This window comes from Podarcis raffonei, chromosome 13 (assembly GCF_027172205.1).
Source record: "Podarcis raffonei isolate rPodRaf1 chromosome 13, rPodRaf1.pri, whole genome shotgun sequence".
Taxonomy (NCBI): domain Eukaryota; kingdom Metazoa; phylum Chordata; class Lepidosauria; order Squamata; family Lacertidae; genus Podarcis; species Podarcis raffonei.
In genome coordinates, this window is record NC_070614.1 from 9,290,608 (window position 1) to 9,313,363 (window position 22,756).

At 46.3% G+C, this 22,756-nt stretch overlaps 2 protein-coding genes across 4 annotated transcripts in view; one reads left to right on the top strand and one right to left on the bottom strand.

Annotated features, from left to right (window-relative positions):
* The window catches only part of SMYD1 (SET and MYND domain containing 1), a 49,862-nt gene extending 39,597 nt beyond the window's left edge, over positions 1–10,265 (top strand). For all 3 annotated transcript variants that reach the window (XM_053363055.1, XM_053363053.1, XM_053363054.1), the window contains 5 exons: positions 2,189–2,381; positions 3,322–3,414; positions 5,631–5,794; positions 8,816–8,984; positions 9,846–10,265. In XM_053363055.1, coding sequence (XP_053219030.1) covers positions 2,189–2,381; positions 3,322–3,414; positions 5,631–5,794; positions 8,816–8,984; positions 9,846–10,004 — 778 coding nt within the window. In that variant the 3' untranslated portion in view covers positions 10,005–10,265. The remainder of the gene's footprint in view (positions 1–2,188; positions 2,382–3,321; positions 3,415–5,630; positions 5,795–8,815; positions 8,985–9,845) is intronic.
* Positions 10,266–11,813: 1,548 nt separating this feature from the next.
* FABP1 (fatty acid binding protein 1) lies at positions 11,814–18,718 on the bottom strand. The gene is made up of 4 exons (XM_053363077.1): positions 18,601–18,718; positions 16,791–16,963; positions 14,932–15,024; positions 11,814–11,929 (listed from the first exon to the last, which is right to left on the bottom strand). Exons 1-4 carry the CDS (start codon positions 18,665–18,667, stop codon positions 11,879–11,881), a joined length of 384 nt encoding a protein of 127 aa, XP_053219052.1. The 5' UTR covers positions 18,668–18,718; the 3' UTR covers positions 11,814–11,878.
* Between the last annotated feature and the right edge of the window lie 4,038 nt (positions 18,719–22,756).

Here is a 22,756-nt window from a genome sequence, read left to right on the forward strand (position 1 = left end):
GCGGGAACGTAAACGGCGTTTCCATGAACTGCTCTGGTTCGCCAGAAGCAGCTTAGTCATGCTGGCCACACGACCCGGAAGCTGAACGCTGGCTCCCTCGGCCAATAAAGCGAGAGGAGCACCGCAACCCCAGAGTCATTTGCGACTGGACTTAACAGTCAGGGGTCCCTTTACCTTTACCCCGGTGAAGAGGGAGGGAATGACTGGCAAGAAATGGTGTGCTCAATCAATTACAAGCAGCTTAAAAACACATGCTTAGAAGGGCGAGGTCCTCTGGGCAGGCAGGTCCACGTGCTTTGGAGTGTAGAAGCAAGCACATCAACCTCCTGCCACTGGTTACCTCCTCCCTTTGCAAGAAGGGAAGAGATTTGGGGGCTGCAAAAACCGTAAGGGTTATTCCAAGCATTCCTGGTGGTCAGGGCCGGTCCAAGACATTTTGGAACCACAAAATGGCATCCCCACCACCCACCAGGGAAGAAGGGATGGGTGAAGTTCTGCACTGGGGACAAGCAGGGGAATCAAATCAATCTTACCAGATGGTTGAAGTGGGAATCCAAAGGTGGTGGGCGGTGGGGAGGATCCTGCTCTCAGTTATGCCTAAGGATGGGAGGAGACCAGCAGTGCCTCTTATTTGCCCATGGGGGGCGCTACCAAGGAGGTGGCAGGTTATGCCTTCAAGGAGTGTCCCACAGCTGCCCGAGTTGATTGGCTCATCTCGGGTCATGGGTGCAAATTAGGCTGTCAAAACTCCAGTGGTTTACAAGGGAAACGGTTGCTTGCATGTCTCTAGATAGAATAGCTGATTGTAAAAAAAAAAGGCCTTTGCTGGGAGATGTTGCATGCTTGAAACTTAAGTCTCCACAACTAACACATTGTTGTCTTTTTAAACCTGTGTGTATCTAATTATGAACATGGTTAATGTGGCATGTAAAGGAAATAAAAAAGACTGGTGCTTTCAATTGAAAAGTTGTGATTGAATTTGAGTGCACTGTGGCAGATGTTTGCTATTGGTCCCTGCAAATCAGGGCTGGGGAATGCCATCAACCTTGACCATTAGCTAGGCTGGCTAAGACTAATGGGAGTTGGCGTTCAACATCTGGAAATCCACAAGTTCCTTGGTCCTGCAGCAAATGAGCAAGCACTCATAGATATGTATTCTTCATCTCCTGACAAATCTAAGGTCCTAATGAACTGTTATGGGGTAGCACTGTTGAAACTAAACAGCTGTGGACCTGGTCAAGGAAGTTTGTGCGGGCCTTTCTGAGCTTTTCAAGAAAGAGCAGGTTATATATGCCTAAAAAAATGTTTAATTTTTAAAAAATTAAACAACTCTTGTGGTACCTGAAAGTCTAGCACATTTACCATGGCATAAGCTTCTGTGGTCTCTGTTCCACAATAATAAAATTGCCATAATAAATGTGTCAGTCTTTAACTTGCCAAAGACTCTTTATTTGCGGCAACAGACTAACACGGCTACCCCTCTGGAAATTAAGGGAAAAGGTTGGGGAAACTGAAAGATCTTTACATGCAACATGCTAACAACATGCGGCTGAAAATATTTGATACCATTCTGCAATCTGGGGAGTCCCAAAGCCTATTTAAGCAGCCCTATTGAAATGACGCGGGTGGCGCTGTGGGTTAAACCACAGAGCCTAGGACTTGCCGATCAGCAGGTCGGTGGTTCAAATCCCCGCGACGGGGTGAGCTCCCATTGCTCGGTCCCTGCTCCTGCCAACCTAGCAGTTCGAAAACATGTCAAAGTGCAAGTAGATAAATAGGTACCGCTCTGTCGGGAAGGTAAACGGCATTTCCGTGCGCTGCTCTGGTTCGCCAGAAGTGGCTCAGTCATGCTGGCCACATGACCCGGAAGCTGTACACCGGCTCCCTTGGCCAATAAAGCGAGATGAGCGCCGCAACCCCAGAGTCATCCGTGACTGGACCTAACGGTCTGGGGTACCTTTACCTTTTATGCAAGTAGCCAAATACAGCCTTCCTTCATGCAGGATTTGTGTTACCTTGGTACAGGGTTTTGGTTACGTGGAAAGTAGGCACAGCTTTGGGAAGTAATCCTTTCGTCCTAGGCCTTGTGGGTGGTAGTGGGTCATTCCTGATATCTTTATTACTGGAAAGCTACACAGAAAAGTCTCTGGTGTTTATCTGGCGCTGTCTCTTTGCTTGTTGACACCAGGATCGAGCTGCGTGCTCTGGGTAAGATCTCCGTCGGGGAAGAGCTGACTGTTTCCTATGTAGATTTCCTCAATGTTAGTGAAGACAGAAAGCAACAGCTGAAGAAGCAGTATTATTTTGACTGTACCTGTGAGCATTGCCAAAAAGGAATCAAAGACGACCTGATGATGGCTGTGAAAGAGGGGAATGAAAAGGTATGTGACTGAACTTGAACTAGTTCCTTCTACAGTGGTACCTCAGGTAACATACGCTTCAGGTTACAGACTCCGCTAACCCAGAAATAGTGCTTCAGGTTAAGAACTTTGCTTCAGGATGAGAACAGAAATCGTGCTCTGGTGGCGTGGTGGCAGCAAGAGGCCCCATTAGCTAAAGTGGTGCTTCAGGTTAAGAACAAATTAAGTACTTAACCGGAGGTACCACTGTACTTGGACTACTGCAATGCGCTCTACGTGGGGCTACCTTTGAAGGTGACCCGGAAACTACAACTAGTCCAGAACGCGGCAGCCAGACTGGTGACTGGGGGCGGCCGCCGAGACCACATAACACCGGTCTTGAAAGACCTACATTGGCTCCCAGTACGTTTCCGAGCACAATTCAAAGTGTTGGTGCTGACCTTTAAAGCCCTAAGCGGCCTCGGTCCAGTATATCTGAAGGAGCGTCTCCACCCCCATTGTTCAGCCCGGACACTGAGGTCCAGTGCTGAGGGCCTTCTGGCAGTTCCCTCACTGCGAGAAGCGAGGTTAGAGGGAACCAGGCAGAGGGCCTTCTCGGTAGTGGCGCCCTCCCTGTGGAATGCCCTCCCACCAGATGTCAAAGAGAACAACAACTACCAGACTTTTAGAAGACATCTGAAGGCAGCCCTGTTTAGGGAAGCTTTTAATGTTTGATTTATTACGGTTTTTTAATATTTTGTTAGAAGCCACCCAGAGTGGCTGGGGTATAAATAATAAATTATTATTATATTATTATAAAATGAATTTCTGAGCTCTGGCTGGTGTACATAATCAGGAATGTAATTGATCCTGGAGTTTTGCTAATGAAAAGATAATTGGGTTGCCAGCTGGGCACTTTTGAAAGAGTCTGATAGGAAGACCTAAGACGCACATTTGAATCGTCTCCCCTTGCCTCTTGCAGCCATCTAAGGAACTGGTGAAAGATGTCATCCAGTTCTCCAAGGAAACCCTGGAAAAGATTGATGAGGCCCGTACCGAAGGGATATACCACCAAGTGAGTCGCAGAAGGGTTGGTCCTCTGCTTATTAATGTGTTGAGGAAACCCAGACAATAACATTTCACGTCTACATTATTTGATAGCTAGGGACATGGTGGGAGAAAATTATTTTCATGTTCCCCATTTGCCTGCTCAAAAGAAGGCTCTGAGTGATTGGGAAGAACAATGATAAAGGTAAAGGTAAAGGTACCCCTGCCCGTACGGGCCAGTCTTGACAGACTCTGGGGTTGTGCGCCCATCTCACTTAAGAGGCCAGGGGCCAGCGCTGTCTGGAGACACTTCTGGGTCACGTGGCCAGCGTGACAAAGCTGCATCTGGCGAGCCAGCGCAGCACACGGAAATGCCGTTTACCTTCCCGCCAGTAAGCGGCCCCTATTTATCTACTTGCACCTGGGGGTGCTTTCGAACTGCTACGTTGGCAGGCGCTGGGACCGAGCAGCGGGAGCGCACCCCGCCACGGGGATTCGAACCGCCGACCTTTCGATCGGCAAGCCCTAGGCGCTGAGGCTTTTACCCACAGCGCCACCCGCGTCCCTAGGAGAACAATGATAGAATACATGAAAATAGTTCCTTCCCTTAACTTAACAGAAATATTTAGCTGCCAGGCAAAGTTTAAGGTTTTACCATATGTGTATAAAGCCCTAAACAGCCCAGGTCTCCTTTCTTACCTGAAAGGATGCCTTTCCCCTAGGAACCTTGTACCTATTGGACCTCCTCTCCTGGTATGCCCTGTGGAGGACCTTAAGGTTCATAAATAGCAACACTCTAGAGGTCCCAGGCCCTAAGGAAGTCAGATTAGCCTCAACCAGGGCCAGGGCCTTTTCAACACTGGTCCGGTCTGTTGGAACGCTCTGCCTCATGAGACCAGGGCCCTGCGGGATCTGATTTCATTCCGCAGGGCCTGTAAGACAGAGTTGTTCCGCTTGGCCTTTGGCTTGGAATCAGCCTGACCCCCTTTCCTTTTTCTTCTGTGATGGAACTCCTATTTGGGGACTTCCCTGGCTTTTTATCTGGCCCACGTAGGACCAGTCTGGATAGTTGGCCTTCATGAAGATTTGACGTTTTCTCCCCCCAAACAGTTTTTGACCTGGGCTTCTACTGAAATGAGGCTGCATTTTAAGTTGTATTTTAATCCTGTTTTTAAGTTGTATTTTAATCAATGGTTTTATACCTGATGTTAGCCACCCTGGGAAAACTGGGAAAACCATGGCTTTAACTATACGGACCTTTATTGGCAAGGTGACGTCTCTACTTCTCAAGATGCTGTCTAGGCATTTTTCCCAGTAGTGATTATGGAAGTGAGAGCTGGACCATAAAGAAGGCTGATCGCCAAAGAATTGATTCTTTTGAATTTTGGTGCTGGAGGAGACTCTTGAGAGTCCCATGGACTGCAAGAAGATCAAACACATCCATTCTTAAGGAAATCAGCCCTGAGTGCTCACTGGAAGGAAAGATCATGAAGCTGAGGCTCCAGTACTTTGGCCACCTCATGAGAAGAGAAGACTCCCTGGAGAAGACACTGATGTTGGGAAAGATGGAGGGCACAAGGAGAAGGGGACGACAGAGGATGAGATGGTTGGATAGTGTTCTCGAAGCTACCAGCATGAGTCTGACCAAACTGCGGGAGGTAGTGGAGGACAGAGGTGCCTGGCGTGCTCTGGTCCATGGGGTCACGAAGAGTCAGACACGACTAAACGACTAAACGACAACAACAACAACAAGCCACCCTGAGCCTGGTTTTGATGATGATGATGATGATGATGATCATCATCATCATCATCATCCAACTCAGGTGGTTAAGTGGTGTCCACTTCTGGGTACCACATACTCCAGGAATTTGTTTAATGAGTACCTCGGACTTTTAGTGTGAGGGTTGAGTGCAGGGTTGGGGACCAAACTACCCCAGAAGGAGCATGGTGTGTCCCCCACCAGTGGTACTACCCTTCCCCCAACACACCAAACACCCCATTCCCCAAACATGATAGTGCCCTAGCTGACAATGACAACTGTACAGGAAAGGAATGGCTATCCTCTTGGGAAACAAAATACCATTTCGGATATGTGTGTTAAGCGGTTACCGAAACCGGCCGTTTATGTCCCAACTCCCTTGTAAAACAGCATGTCTCCAGAGCTATGCACTGCAGAGGCAGATTTGTTCTGCCACAAGTGTACCTCTTTCTATGATGTTCCTTTCTGTGTGTGGTTTGTCCTAGGTTGTAAAGCTGTGTCGAGAGTGTCTGGACAAGCAGGACCCAGTGCTGGGAGACACAAACCTTTACCTACTCCGGATCCTCAGCATCATGTCGGAAGTTCTCTCTTACCTCCAGCTCTTCGACGAGGCAGCTGGTTATTCAAAACGAATGGTGGATGGTTACATGTATGTATATCCATTTTATTCATTTATTTGGAATATCTCTAGGCTGCTAAAAGCTACCAGCAGCAATAAAAATGCAACAGATAAAAATGATTTTGAAACAGTTTTCCAAAATGAAACATGATGCTGGCTGCAAGCCAACTCACCTTTCTGTAACAATGTTGTTCTTGTTGTTTAGTCGTTTAGTCATTTAGTCGTGTCCAACTCTTCGTGACTCCATGGACCAGAGCACGCCAGGCACTCCTGTCTTCCACTGCCTCCTACAGTTTGGTCAGACTCATGTAACTAGCTTCGAGAACGCTGTCCAACCGTCTCATCCTCTGTCGTCCCCTTCTCCTTGTGCCCTCACTCTTTCCCAACATCAGGGTCTTTTCCAGGGAGTCTTCTCTTCTCATGAGGTGGCCAAAGTATTGGAGCCTCAGCTTCAGGATCTGTCCTTCCAGTGAGCACTCAGGGCTGATTTCCTTAAGAATGGATGCGTTTGATCTTCTTGCAGTCCATGGGACTCTCAAGAGTCTCCTCCAGCACCAAAATTCAATAGAATCAATTCTTCGGCGATCAGCCTTCTTTATGGTCCAGCTCTCACTTCCATACATCACTACTGGGAAAACCATAGCTTTTACTATACGGACCTTTGTTGGCAAGGTGATGTCTCTGCTTTTTAAGATGCTGTCTAGTCTGTAACAATAGGGGAGCTTTAAAGCATCCAGTGAAAGCTGTACAATGTCATAACCTGCTTAGGTTCACCAGGCAGTTCCATCCTTTCTCTGCTCTTCCGGAACTTATTTGCATATATAAACGATGCAGTTAATATATTCCGTGTAGCCAGTACAGTGTACGTGATCCGTGCGGGATGTACGTTCGCAACCCGCAGCATTCGCAACCTGCAGCGGCGCGTCTGTGCATGCATGGGTTGCAATTCGGCGCTTCTGTGCGCAAAGCACGATTTAGCGCTTCTGTGCATGCGCAACTGCCGAAACCCAGAAGTAACCCATTCCTGTACTTTCGGGTTTCAGCACAACCTGAAGCGTCTGTACCCCGAGGTATGGCTATAATGCTTGTTTTTATGATGCTACCAAAATGTCCATCATCAGGTCAAGTATGTGTGTTTTTGTCAAAAGTCTCTCTTTTGGGCATGAACTGAGTAGGTGCACAATTCATAGCGATCTATTCCTGTTTTACCCGGTTGGTGCAGTTTGGACCGAGGGCTGGCAGCAAAGCTGTCCGCAAGTGAAGAAATGGAGTCAGTTCAGTGGAAGGGACAGGGGAGGCACCAGTGCTATGGGGGCCAGCGACGGAGCAAGCCGATTGGGCACCTGGGGCATGTGCCCTGTCCCCAGGGGTGGGGCCAGCTGCCCGTGGGGTGGGGCCAGCCAGGGCAGGACGTTCTGCGGGGCCTCTGAGGAGTCTGCCTGCCTCCTCCCACTCAGCCGCCCTACAGCTGAGGGGGAGGCTGTGGGCAGACGAAGCCACCACGTCACTTCCAGGAGAGACATGTGGCTCAGGCGCGCTACAGGCCCCGCAGTGAGTGCTGCCTGGCATTTTGTCACCCCCCTCCGTGGTGACACCCAGGGCGCACTGCCCCCACTGCCCCCTTCCTTTGCCCCTGATTTCAGAGTCTGGGGCAGGAGGCACCTTCCTATGGCATCCTAGATTGTAATTGTTTACTAGTCCCTTAGCAATTACTGGGAGCCATAGAGAATAAAGTCTATTGCTGTCGGCATCGTCCAATCATTGATGATCACCATCCAATCCAACCTTTATGTGGTCATGTGCGAAATCCCTGGCAACTAGCTGCTTGTCTTGTCCTGTACGTTTCCGAGCACAATTCAAAGTGTTGGTGCTGACCTTTAAAGCCCTAAACGGCCTCGGCCCAGTATACCTGAAGGAGCGTCTCCACCTCCATCGTTCTGCCCGGACACTGAGGTCCAGCGCCGAAGGCCTTCTGGTGGTTCCCTCACTGTAAGAAGCCAAGTTACAGGGAACCAGGCAGAGGGCCTTCTCGGTGGTGGCACCTGCCCTGTGGAACGCCCTCCCACCAGATGTCAAAGAGAAAAATAACTACCAAACTTTTAGAAGAGATCTGAAGGCAGCCCTGTTTAGGGAAGCTTTTAATGTTTAATAAGTTATTGTATTTTAGTGTTTTGTTGGAAGGCACCCAGAGTGGCTGGGGAAACCCAGCCAGATGGGTGGGGTATAAATAATAAATTATTATTATTATTATTATTATTATTATTATTATGCATCCCAAAGATCCGTGAAATTACATTGGCAGGATCTCAAAGGGCGCCAGGCTTTCACCCTCCCATAACCGTTTACCCCACCTTAAGTTTGTATGTTCACTTTTTGAAACCTATCCATCCGTTCAGCTTGCGCCTCCAACCATTCAGCATCACTGCTTCCAAGACATGGTCCAAAGGCACAGCAGCAATGGTTGTGTAGTCCCAGAGACCCAGCATAACTTTCCATTCATTATGGAGGCTGCAGTCATTGGTGGAAGAAGGAATGGAGTCAAATTTCCTTCTTCGGACTGAGCCCTCCATTAAGCAAATCGCCACATCTCCAACAAGCTGGAAACCCAAGCAAGAAGCAACATACTGTATTTTTTGCACCATAACACTCACTTTTTTCCTCCTAGAAAGTAAGGGGAAATGTCTGTGCGTGTTATGGAGCGAATGCCTGCGGGTGGCGGGGGGGGGGGGATCTGCCACAGTCGTGAGCAGAGGATCCATGGTTCCCCTTCCTTCCCTCCTCCGTGGTTACAAAGCATGGATCCACATGGATCCTCAGGATTTTTGCATTGAGCTACTCCAAACTCACTGTCAGATCACATGTCTGTGGCCACAGCATGAACCACAAAAATCATATATCCACTATTTCATTTAGAATATTTTTTTTATTGTTTTCCTCCTCTAAAAACTACGTGCGTGTTATGGTCTGGTGCGTGTTATAGAGCGAAAAATACGGTATATGCCCAACACTGATTTGCAAATGTCAAGTGGCTTCCTTGTGTATTTCCCCTAGGAAACTCTACCACCCAAACAACGCACAGCTAGGGATGGCCCTCATGAGAGCTGGAGTGACGCAGTGGCATGCTGGCCTCATTGAAGCAGGCCATGGGATGATTTGCAAAGCCTACGCTATTCTTCTGGTGACCCATGGCTCCACCCATCCAATTACCAAAGATTTGGAGGTAAGTGACTCGTGGTATTGTGAGGCTCCAGGCAGGTTTGCTGGGGAAAGTTTAAGCCCCGCCCACTCACGGATTCTGCCAGTGAATGAGTCAGCCACGCGAGAGTGGTGCTCCGGACAGATAAAGTTTATTTTGCAGCAAAAGCAAGCCTTCACAGCCAAGCAGGGAGGTATTTGCCTGCTTGCTCTCGAGCAACCCCTTGGAAACCTAACAAGTCTTGACTGTTTTAACACACTGGCAACACCTCCTGTAGAATTATATTTGCAGAATGAATTGCAGGAACCAAAAAACTCATATTGAAAAATACAACTTTTGAGTTGTCTGGCTCCCCAAAATGGCAACTAGGCATTCTGTTTCGGCAACTGTAACCCTGATTTAAGCAGCCATTTGGCAGCTAGCTTGTATATCTGAGTTTCTAGCACTGCCCACTAAACGCTCTGTTTGTAGCCTGACCAGTGGGATCTCAACTTGAATAGAAGAGCATGTTTCTAGCTGTCATGACAATGACACTTAGAAATGTGTGGACTTTATGGAACATCAGAAGCCACAGAGTAGGGGCTAAATGAGAGTTACATTGGCCTTTATTAGTTCGCATAACCCCTAAGAGCAACTGCTTGCTGTATGACTAGCAGAAGCAATAAATTATGGAAGATTATCATAATGAAATGCAGACGGCAGATTTTTTAAAAACTTGATTTTGCACAGAGGATACACAACATATAGTATGACAAGGCCAAATGTTAGCAGTTTGCGATGAGAAACTGGGTTTCAGGGTTGAGGGCTTCCTCACGCATCACAAGCGGAGCAGGATCCTGACTCTCAAGAAATTAGCTTTGTGTCTCATTGTCTCCATCCTTTCAGGCCATGCGCGTTCAGTCAGAGATGGAGCTGCGCATGTTCCAAGAGAATGAGTTTATGTACTACAAGATGCGAGAGGCAGCGCTTCAGAACCAAACAATTCAGGTCATGCCTGAGCCCGCCACCAACGAGATTTCACCTGGCATCTTCCAGAAGAAATAAGAATGGGATTGTTGGCTGGCCTGGAGGTATCTCCTTGAATTCCGACAGCTGGTGCAAATCAGCCATTTTGGTTCTGAACAGGAAGGAAGTGCCAAGGAAAGAGGGGGTTTGGTTCTGAATGTCCGGCTCTCCTGAGGACAGCGCCAGAGAGACATGCTTTTTCTACATGCCCAGCATGTTGAGTTAGAAACATTTCACAGGAGGAGTCAAAGCCTACATTCACTCATTTCAATGATCAATAAAGTTATTATGATACTTCAACACTTGTTTCAGTCACTTGTGTTCGGTTTACTTTTGGAAGAACATCACTTTGCCACAGTTCGTACATCCATCTCAGATGGAGGTTACATTTATACTCTTATTCCTTAAAAAGCATTTGAGTTTTAAGATGTTGCCTTAAGTGTGTCCCAAGTAAAGTAAAGGTAAAGGGACCCCTGACCATTAGGTCCAGTCGTGGCCGACTCTGGGGTTGTGGTGCTCATCTCGCTTTATTGGCCGAAGAAGCCTGCGTACAGCTTCCGGGTCATGTGGCCAGCATGACTAAGCCGCTTCTGGCGAACCAGAGCAGCGCACGGAAACGCCGTTTACCTTCCCGCCAGAGCAGTATCTATTTATCTACTTGCACTTTGAGGTGCTTTTGAACTGCTTGGTTGGCAGGAGCAGGGACTGAGCAATGAGAGCTCACCCCGTTGCGGGGATTCGAACCGCCAACCTTCTGATCGGCAAGTCCTAGGCTCTGTGGTTTAACCCACAGCACCACCCGCATCCCATTGTGTCCCAAGTACTACCCTTCATTTGCACCAGGCCTACCAGTTTAGCTTAGGTCAGGGGTTGACAAGGTTTACCTTGGCTGGGCCGGTTCACTCGGGTGGAGATCCTCTGTGGGCGCCGGAAATCGCTTCTGCACATGCCCAGACGCCGAAAATTGCGCCAGCACAGAAGTGATTTTCAGCATCTGTGCATGCGCAGAAGCGATTTCCTGAGCCACAGAAGAGAGTGGCTCCCCCCACAGTTTAACGCAGTACGCTGGGACTCGCCAAACAGGCAGCTTGGTTCTGGGGCGAATCGTAGGCTGGTTAAACGGCCTCTGTAGGCTGCTTCTGGCCCATGGGCCGCATGTCGCTGACCCCTGGGTTAGGTTTTCATAAGATAACAAATCTGGGGATTCTTAGTTAAAGCATCATTTATTTCCACTTAGTGCCTTCCTTTTTCTTGCTGAATGTCTGTCCTAGCAAAGCTATCCAGCTTTTCCGATGGCCTTATGGGTGTTCAAAGGCCTTATGGGTGAAACCCAAAGGCCTCTACTGATTCCTTCCACTCACAAGCCATCAAGCATGAATCATAAAATATCATAGCTGTCAACGTTTCCCTTTTTTAAAGGGAAATTCCCTTATTCCGAATAGGACTCCTCGCAAGAAAAGGGAAAAGTTGACAGCTATGTAAAATATTAGGAGATTAGGGTTGCCATATTTCAAAATGTGAAAAATCCAGACAGAAAGGTTGCTGAGCTTTTTCTAAAAAAGGTTTGGCCAAAAAAATTGGGCGTTTTTGAGCTACTTCTGAGGGAAATCGGCAAAAACGACACTGCGGCCATGGGCTGCCATATGTCTGGAGTTTTCCGGACATTAGCCGATTTCTGAGCGGACACTGCTTGTGGCTGCAGTATTCCTATACGTCCAGAAAATTCCAGACGTATGGCAACCCTATAATAAATCCTGTTAAGTTGGGAGAGAGACCCAACCTGCTCTGGGCGCTCTTGTCTTTGATAGCCGTCTTCCGTACACCAATAATGACAGCAACGAAGAGGCATTTGCATACATTTCACTTTATTGTACTACTTTTACACAGTAAAAGTATAGAAATGCCTGAGTTATCTAGATTCTTTTGCTGATCCTCTTGTATTGAATGTCACCCATGCTCAGTGTCTAGAAAGGAAAGGAAAAAACCAAGAGTTTTAATCATCCACAATTTATACTTAATTTCTTTCTTTTTTTTTAAAAAAAAATGTTTTCATTGATACCTTGCCCTTTCTCCCAAAAGAGATCAGGGCAGCATATCCAGGTTTGTACCTATTACCTGGCTGCAAATCTGCATTGCTAAACTTAGAGGAGCATGAATTTCAAAGGATGACTGTGTTCTGGTACATGGATTGTTTATAGAAGGCTTGAATTACCGTATTTTTTGCTCTATAAGACTCACTTTTCCCCTCCTAAAAAGTAAGGGGAAATGTGTGTGCGTCTTATGGGGCGAATGCAGGCTGCACAGCTATCCCAGAAGCCAGAACAGCAAGAGGGATCGCTGCTTTCACTGCACAGCGATCCCTCTTGCTGTTCTGGCTTCTGAGATTCAGATTTTCCCCCCCTTGTTTTCCTCCTAGGCACGTCTTGTGGTCTGTTGCGTCTTATTGAGCAAAAAATACGGTAGGTCGTTTTGCCTAGACATGCAAACTGAATTGAATTTCCTTGCACCCTGGTTCCCCAATGGCTACTGATCCTGTGCCCAGCATACATGATGCAAGCAAACCTTGAACCCAGAGTCTTGAGCCTACTGCACATTTGGTATATATGGGTCCCCCAAAATATTACTCCCATTTCTATTTGGTATCACCAATAATTATAATAAGGTAACAATCACTGATATATTGTCTGCAACCAATGCCTGACACCCTGTTATCTGACCCAGATTTTGTAAACCACTCTAGAATCATTGACAGTGCTTTTTTGAAAATCCCCTAATAAATAAAAATGTAATCAATATAGGCATAAAAAACCAATAAGAGGATTTTGCCTCCTACTCAAAGTATATACATTAATACCATGAGAAATCTTTTTCAGGATGACCTCAAACTTCAAGTTAGCCTTCCCAAGAATGACTAATACTTGATTTGTCCATGGGATGGGATGCTGTTCTCTTAAACATCTGCACCAGGAGTGTAAAACTTGAAACAGGATGACCTTTAAAGCCCTAAATGATCTTGGTCCAGTATACCTGAAGGAGCATCTCCACCCCCATTGTTCTGCCCAGACACTGAGGTCCAGCGCTGAGGGCCTTCTGGCAGTTCCCTCACTGCAAGAAGCCAAATTACAGAGAACCAGGCAGAGGGCCTTCTCGGTAGTGGCACCTGCCCTGTGGAACGCCCTCCCACCAGATGTCAAAGAGAACCACAACTACCAGACTTTTAGAAGACATCTGAAGGCAGCCCTGTTTAGGGAAGCTTTTAATGTTTAATAGACTATTGTATTTTAATATTCTTTTGGAAGCTGCCCAGAGTGGCTGGGGAAACCCAGCCAGATGGGCGGGGTATAAATAATAAATTATTATAATTCTCCACTTAGCAGATGACCCAAAGGCTGTGCCCCCCTGCCATACATTAAAATATTTACATTCTACCTGAATTTGAAACCAAACCACCCAATGCATTGAAACTGAAAAAGTATGGATATGAGGAACATGCTAAATCCTTTGATACGGTGGTGCAGGGTAGCCTATGCGGTGGACCCCAGATATTGTGGAACTACAACTCCCACCAGCCTTGACCATTAGCTATGTTGGCTGGCGTCAAAGAGTGAGCCTTCAGTAATCACAACATTCAGAGTTGGAGTTATTAGCAAAAACACAATTTCTGCACTGCAAACTTGGCTGAGGGTCAGGCCCAAAGAGCACAGTAAATCTTCTCTGGCAGGTCTTGCCCCCATGAAGCAGTTGTTGAGACTGAAAGTCCCCATTTTCCCACAGCCGTCTTAAGTCCCTTTCTCTCCAGGGTTTTCCCCAAGCTATCAGAGACTGCTTCTGCGTTCAGCCAACCACTTCTCCGCCCTTTTTATGCCTCTTCTGGTTCTGGGAGAGAAGAGGGCGGGGAGCTTGTCACAGCAGGAGGGGGGAGACACCCGTGACTCTTCACTGCCCTGACTCATCTCTGCATCTTGGCCTCCTTCCTCTCTCCTTGCCTTCTTCAGCTTCTGCCTCTGGTTCTCGACTTCTCTGGGCCACTGTGATGGCCTGGGACTCGGACTCGGAACCAGAGATGTCTCAGTCTGCACCGGATCCTTTGCCTCAGGCAGCATCTGAACCTAGTCTGGAGCCTGATTCTGAAGAGCCCCAGTCTTCACAGGTTCTCCAGCTGGGCCAAGTCCGGGGCCTGAGCCTGCCCTGGCTCCAGATGCGGGGATTACTTCGTTGCCTTCAGCTGGGCCATCACTTACAGCTGCTCCACTACCAGTTGGGTCAGGAGAGGCTGAGGCGGCCGCTGGGTCTAGTAACCCACCAACATCTCCCAAGCTGCAGAGACTAAGGTCCGAGAGAAGGAGAGACCTGAGTACTCGCAGGAGGAGTGCTCACCTTCCGGTGAGACAGGGAGGTGAGTCACCGGGGGATCAGGACCGGCCGTTACCCCGACAAAGAGAAAAGTCTGTCGGACCCCGCCCCAGGTTGCAGGAGCAACTTTGCTGTTTGCTAGAACCTGCCTGAGACCCTGTGCCTGACCTTGCCTGGTTTCCTGCCTTGGCCCTGTCAGACTGACTCCTCGCGGAATCCTGGGATTCGGGATTGGACCTGGACCGCATTGCTTGGGTTAACCCCTGGGCCCAGCACAGCCACTGACTCTCCCACCCCTTTAAGCCCTGTAACCTTTTCAGCTTCTGCCACCTCCTCTTCCAGTCTTCTCCCTCTGACTACTCATCGTTGCCCCACCACCACTCCCTGGGCTCTGAGTCTTCTTCTCGTGGTGGTTCCCCAGCTGGTTCCTCTCCCAGTCCATGACACTTGGGACTGATGGGAGTTGTTCAACAACATTTGGAGGGTGTGAAATTGTCTCCTCCTGTTCTAGAGGCCTTAACTTCCAAGGCCCTCTGAAAATGGAGCAGTTAGGGTAAAATATTGTAGTGGTGGTCCAGGCTGCAATGGAGGCCTCCAGTTTAGGTGGACTTACATTAGTGATGGTGTCCCCATTTATTTCAGTGACAGACTTGATGCCCTTCAGGTTCACAACCATCTTGTTGTCTCCTTCCATTTCAACAACGGCCTGTGGGAGAAGAAAAGCAGCCGCGATTGGGTTCCAGTTCAAGCGCTGACATTTTCATGTACCTTGTCAACATGTTCATAAGTTTAAGTTTTCCTCCACACATGAGGGGTGCCCAGTGAGCTTGCCTTTTTATTATGATCTATGGCAGTTTCCCCCAAACTTGGGTTTCCAGCTGTTTTTGGATTACGATTCCCATTATCCCTGACCAGCCAGGGATGATGGGAGTTGTAGTCCAAAAACAGCTGGAAATATAAATTATTAGAAGTCACTTGAAAGTACCAAACAGGCCTAGGATTAAATTAGGATTTAATGAAATAAATGGGATTTGGAACAGTAAGAAAAGTGAATAAGACGGAAATATTTTTTGTTTAAGAATGATATTGGAAAGCTGTTACATGCAGATACAATTCAGAAGGGAGGATTTGAGGAAGTCAATTAACAGTGTAAACAAAATTGGGTTTTCAAGGGATATGGGGTTAGGATTACTTTTTTAATTGTGGTGGTTTTGGTTCTGTTTTTTTTTTTTAGTATTGTATTGTATTGTTTTCTCTTTGGTATTTTTTCTGTTTTTGTTTTGTTGTATTTGTTATAATTGTGAAAAATATTTTTTTGGGGGGGGGGGAAACAGCTGGAGACCCCAGTTTGGGAAACACTGATCTATGGCAATGTGTCAGTATGGCTCTGTGAAATATGTTACACCTCTCTGTTTTCATTAAGTGAGAAATATGCACGTATATGATCAAAGAATGTGGTCTTCCCACATACATTCCCTGGGAAAAAAATGCTTTTGCCTGCTTCATAATATTTCTTTTGATGCTGCTGTATATGATATGGTTACCAGACGTCCCCAGTTCCTGGGGACAGTCCCCGGATTTGCAAATCTGTCCCCGAACAAATTCCGTCCCTGGAATGTCCCCAGATTTGCACATTTGTCCCTGGGAAACATGGCAGTGGCGCCCGCCATTTTTCCTCACCAGAAGTCCCCATATGATGTGTATTGTGCGCATAGGATGTGTCTTGTGCGATCTCCTGCCCCCTTTGTTTTGACTGATCGGGGGAGGCTCAGGAGTGGCGGGCAGCCGGCCATTGCCCAGTTTTTTAAAAACTCTGCGTATTTATGTTTCACAGGGTGTGAAAGAAGGGCTTTGCACCTTTATACAATATGCATGTGTGCTTGGGCCCAGGGTCTTTTGCCTCACTATCACCACTACAGTGCTACCTCGGGTTACATACGCTTCAGGTTACAGACACTTCAGGTTACAGACTCTGCTAACCCAGAAATAGTACCTCGGATTAAGAACTTTGCTTCAGGATGAGAACAGAAATCGTGCTCCGGCGGTGCGGCAACAGCAGGAGGCCCCATTAGCTAAAGTGGTGCTTCAGGTTAAGAACAGTTTCAGGTTAAGAACGGACCGAATTAAGTACTTAACCCGAGGTACCACTGTATTGACTCCCTGTTGCTCCTCAGCTTCAAAAAAAAAAAAAAAGTGTCCCTGGATTCATTGGAAAAAATCTGGTAGCCATGGTATATGGGGAAGATAGAGTTTGTGTACGTTTGTAGGCGGGATCTGATTGTTCTCGTTAGAAACTAGCTTCCTGTTCAAAGAAGGAAGCCCTGTATCAGGTGTGGGGGACCTTTGATCCCCCAGACACTGATGAACTACAACTCCCATCAGCCACTGCAAGCCTGGCCAATGGGACCTATCGTTCAGCAAAATCTGGAGGGCCATAGGTTCCCCGCCATATATAAATGGAAAAGACTCTACCTTGACCCTCTCTCCTGTTGGCGTCTGCAGCTCAGCCTCCGCTCCGATTGTAAACTCGTTAGTCAACACCTTGCTTCCGGTTGTCACGGTGACCTTGAACTTCTTGCCATTCTGAACAATTTCAGAGATGCTTTTGAGGTCCTTGCCCTTTTCAATCAGCTCATCGGAAAGGCCTGGGCAGAAGGAAATCAACAGTCATATGCAATGTACCTCAGGTTACAGACGCTTCAGGTTACAGGCTCCGCTAACCCAGAAATAGTGCTTCAGGTTAAGAACTTTGCTTCAGGATGAGAACAGAAATCATGCGGCGGCGGCAGCAGGAGGCCCCATTAGCTAAAGTGGTGCTTCAGCTTAAGAACAGTTTCAGGTTAAGAACGGACCTCCGGAACGAATTAAGTACTTAACCCAAGGTACCACTGTAGATCATTAAATAACCCTATGGCCCTGAGATCTTTTGATAAAGGACAGTATATAAATTAATAATAATAATAAAATAATAATAATAATAATAATAATAATAATAATAATAATAGTTACAGATAGGTAGCCGTGTTGGTCTGCCATAGTCAAAACAAAATTTTTTTTTCCTTCCAGTAGCACCTTAAAGACCAACTAAGTTAGTTCTTGGTATGAGCTTTCGTGTGCATGCACACTTCTTCAGATACACTGAAACAGAAGTTGCCAGATCCTTCTATATAGTGAGAAGGTGGGGAGGGGTATTACTCAGAAGGGTGTCGCTGAATTGCAACTCATTACCAAACTTAAAACCATGGAGAGACCTGGTCTGAACAAAGACATTGGATTCTTATCTCATTATACATGACAAAGCCATTTTTCACCTTCTCACCCCTTGCTTTTTCCTGTAAGACCTATTGCAGTCGTTAAGAGTCGTCAACAGGCTCATCACAGCTATCTGCCAATCACCCATTCCCACCACCCTTCTGAGTAATACCCCTCCCCACCTTCTCACTATATAGAAGGATCTGGCAACTTCTGTTTCAGTGTATCTGAAGAAGTGTGCATGCACACGAAAGCTCATACCAAGCATACCAAGAACTAACTTAGTTGGTCTTTAAGGTGCTACTGCAAGGAAAATTTTTTTTTTTGTTTAATAATAATAATAATAATAATAATAATAATAATAATAATAATAATAATAATAATGGGGGTGGGGACTTCACAGCTCTCAGAACATTTCCACATGAAGGTTGCAATCCTATGCCCACTTAGGTACTTTGAATCACAATACCACTCACTTCTAAGTCACACAGATAGGATTACATTGTTTGTGCGTCTTTCAGGTGGTTGTTCAAATGAAAGAAAAAGCTATGGCGATACATTTTTGTAATGCAAGTGAGCACTCTGGGAGAATGTAGATTTTATATTCACATTAGAAATCTGACTGAGGTGAGACCTGCTACAACCCTCCTTTTTGAAAATAGGCTTAGCTACTACACTCTATCAGACAAAACTTCTTCACGGCTTAGAATTGGATAGTACGTCAGGTTAATTCTGCTTTTGTGGCATGAAGATTGCCACAAATTTTAAGGCAGGTTATCGTCACTATGCTCTGCACGAGACTGAAAGACATATGCATTCATTTTAATACCAGCAGGAAAGTAAGGAATATAAAAAGGACAACATGTGATCATAAAAATCCAATTACATTTGAGACAAAAGCACCATAACATTTTTTTTTATTCTTTACTGGTTATTGTTTGATTTCAAATGCCTTTTTAAAAGACAAAAATGAAGACAAGGGCGAGGCATGGAGCACAAACAAGTTAACCACCTCATTTGACCAGCTTACCAATGGCTTTCATGAAGGGCTCAAAATTCTCATGGGTTTGGAGTTCAAACTTTCCGTTGAAGCTCATAATGGCGATTGGTTCTTTGGAGAGAAGAGAAGAGAAGGCAGCTCCTTCGGAGGCCGGCTCTTCCTTTTATAACCCTCCCTCGCCTTGAAACTTGGTCAGAGGTTAAGTGATTTCACTCCTTCCCCCTTTTGCTGAAGCATCAACTTTGTACCGCAGTGATAGGCAATATCACTAAATCACCTGAGCTAAGTGTAATTGAGAATTTGCACTTGCCGCGCTAGAAAGCCTCTGTTTTCTGCAGGTGGAATACATATAATAAGAAACATCTGTAAAAAGTTAGGGCAAAAATATGCAAGTGACCTTGAAGATCAATCAATCTGCATTCTGTAGTAGGACTACAAATGTTGGAAATGCTTGCGAAAGATTGAAAGTTTAAGGAGGAAATTGCTGCAATAAGCATTACGAGTAAACTCAAACTCACTGGTCAATGAACTTTCCATTGATTGCTGTGGGTCCACCCTGAGTACAGCTTAATTGGCTATCACCCATAGTGTTTTTCCTTTCCCCCCCTTTTTTCTTTTTAATAAAGTTTTTTATTGATACAAGAAAAAAGAAAGAAAAAACACAAATACCAAATTACACACAAGAATAACCATAGACATATAATTTTCTTAGCAAACAATAAAACATCTATTGCTCTTAACACTAAAGACCTAACCTCCCGTCTATTCCATATTTAAAATTCATATTACTTATTGCCAACGCACACTTTTATCATAATTAAACTTATTCTTAATAAATCTAATTTCTTATATCTACCTTGCAACTATTACTGAAGTTCCTCGAATGCTGCAACAGAATTTAACTACTATATTTATTTTTCAGATATTCTTTGAAAACCTCCCATTTTGAAACAAATTCCTGTTTTGATTTATTCTTTTTTTCCCCTGATAAACCATCTAATTCGACATATTCTGTCAGCTTTTGGATCCAATCCTGTATAGAGGGGATTTCATTACTCTTCCATTTTGCTGCGATCAAAACTCTTGCTGCCACCGTTGCATATAAAAAGATACCCTTCCTCTTTTGTGGAATATCCAGATCTGTTATTCCCAGGAGGTAGGCCTCTGGTTTTTTATTGAAAGAGATCTTTAACATTTTTTGCAGTTCTGCATGGATACTCTCCCAGAATACCTGTATTCAGTATTAACACTGATGTTGGAATTTTTCTCTAGAGCAGACTTTTAATTGGTCTGTTGCCTTAAACTGAGCTATATTGGTATGAAGGTAAAGTCAAACAATCATTTGCCCTGCTGTGAGTATATCTGCCATTTTTATAGTAGTTTTGCTGCATGGCTTTCATTTTATTTAATACTATTTGTTTCATTGCATTTCATACTCTTGGAATCCTGGAATTTGTGATTTGGTAGGGGTGCTAGGAGTTATCTGTTGCAGGTCCATAAGCCCTGCTCCCCACTTGCAGAATTGTAAATTCCTAGATTTGTTGAGAATAAATAATTGTCAAATCACTGTACGTATGTGGTGTACATCTGCTCTAAGAATCCTCTGAGGCAAAGAAGCAAAATTGTCGGTCTTCTTCAATCTGTTGCACAATGTGGTTGCAACAGAGCAACGTGTATCACCAGAACAAACAAGTCACATACTTTAAAAATAATTTTCTCTAGTCACTGACATGGGCCTAAGGAAACCCAGCTTCTAGTTTCTACCCTCCTAGAACCATTTCCTCTTTCTCCTTCTTAATATTCCTTGAAGCTCTGCTTGCTGCAACTCATTAAAAGGTAAAGATAGACAAGTAGAACAGGTTATGTATGGGGAAGAAGAGGTGAGGCGTTTTTCAGAAAAGCAGTGCAGGAATGGCCAGATCACCTCTGATACAATGCAATTGAGTTCCGTCCCTTCCAGCCATATTTCATCTTAAGGCATTTCCTTACTGTACAGTAAAGGGAAAGAACCCCTGGACAGTTAAGTCCTGTCAAAGGCGATTATGGGGTTGCGGCGCTCATCTCGCTTTCAGGCCGAGGGAGCCGGCGTTTGTCCACAGACAGCTTTCTGGGTCATGTGGCCAGCAGGACTAAACCGCTTCTGGCAAACCATAGCAGTGCATGGAAACGCAACGGGACACCGTGACGGAAACCGGAGCACACGGAAACGCCATTTACCTTCCCGCTGTAAAAGTAAAGGGACCCCTGACCATTAGGTCCAGTCATCTCGCTTTATTGGCCGAGGGAGCCGGCGTACAGCTTCCGGGTCATGTGGCCAGCAGGACTAAGCCACTTCTGGCGAACCAGAGCAGCGCACAGAAATGCCGTTTACCTTCCCGCCGGAGCGGTACCTATTTATCTACTTTCACTTTGAGGTGCTTTCAAACTGCTAGGTTGGCAGGAGCTAGGACAGAGCAACGGGAGCTCACCCCGCTGCGGGGATTTGTCAAGGGACGCGGGTGGCGCTGTGATCTGAACCACTGAGCCTCTTGGGCTTGCCAATCAGAAGGTTGGCGGTTCGAATCCCCACAACGGAGTGAGCTCCCGTTGCTCTGTGACCCATGAGCCCTGTCATTTGGTGGACCATCTATTTCCCATCTAAATGTAAACAGCCTGAAGTAGACAGAAAGTACTTTGTGCCTTCAGAGTTTTGCCTGGAGACATATAATAAATAGTCCATCTCCCAGCACTGAAAATTAAAAGCAGAGAGAAAGAGAATAGACCTGTTATACCATTAGGAAATGTGGGGATTTTCCCACCCGCCCACCCACTCAATTGTCTCCTGCCAAATCTACCCTCTGGTTTCCCCCCATAGGCCTGTTTTTAAAATTTTAATTTTGCATCTTACAAAAGCTTAAATAAGTGGAAGCATTACTAAACTTCTTAGGCATTTAAGAAGACTTTGCTGAATCCATTTGGAGACTAGTTTAGGCTTGGGGGGGAATTCCAGCCAGAAACTGGTAATTTCCCCAGGCATCAAAGAAGCTATTTGCCTCTTGTCATTTACTGCAAATGTCACTCTAATGTGATCCCTCTGGAGGCTTTACAAATAACCGTCATTGTTCTATTCCACAAATCCAACAGTATAAAGCTTTTTAATAGATGGAATCACTGGCTGAATATACAGTTCATCCCCTCTCAATCTATTTGCATTGGCTAAATGTTCAAACTTTTAAATCACACCTTTGGAGTGGGGGTGGGTGGGTTTGTTTTTGTTTTTGTTCTAAATCTGATGAGAAGTTATTTCAGCTGCCACTCAAATTCTTGAAGACCTACTGGTATTCAAGGCAAGCCTGCTTCTGGAAACTCATCAGTGTTGCGTGGGATAAAGCAACTAATTCCTAATGCTCCAAGGTGGCTTCTCAGCAAAGAGAAGGTGAAATAAACTTGGGGACAAACTTCATGGAAATGTCCCGTGCATGGAAGATACAAAGCTCTACCTGTTCCTGGGAGTTAGCCTGGGAGCAAGTCCGCTCACCCTTTCGGTGTGGTGGCATTGCAGGACAGCAGAGACTCCACAGGAGTCCCGGCTAGGTACCGTAATCGCAGCCTAAGTGCCCCTTCTTGGTAGGCGGCGGGGGTCTAAGCCGGCTCCCTCAGCCTATCAGGAGCCAGATCCTGGCCTGCATCCTGGCCTGGCAAATGGGGATGCAAGCTTGGGCACGGGCTGTGCCAGGGGGTGGAGCTGACGGAGCAGGGAAGGCTTCTCTTGGGTCCACTCCCTGGCCATTTAAACAGCCCTCACTTGCGGCCCTACCTGCTTTTCCACCCACCCACCCAACCTTGGTTCAAGGTGATAGTCAAGGACTTTGCTGGGGCCACAGTGGTCGCTGTTTTATGGGGCCAGGTAGGAATTTGTCCACCGGGCAAATTCGCTCCAACCCGCTGGTTTTGCCTACCTCGTAGCAATTGCTGCAACTGGGCTGGGCATTGGGGCATTGGGTTGGGCATTGGGTTGGGCATTGGGGCATTGGGTTGGGCATTGAGTTGGGCATTGGGGCATTGGGTTGGGCATTGGGGCATTGGGTTGGGCACTGGGGCATTGGGTTGGGCATTGGGGCATTGGGTTGGGCACTGGGGCATTGGGTTGGGCATTGAGTTGGGCATTGGGGCATTGGGTTGGGCACTGGGGCAGTGGGTTGGGCAT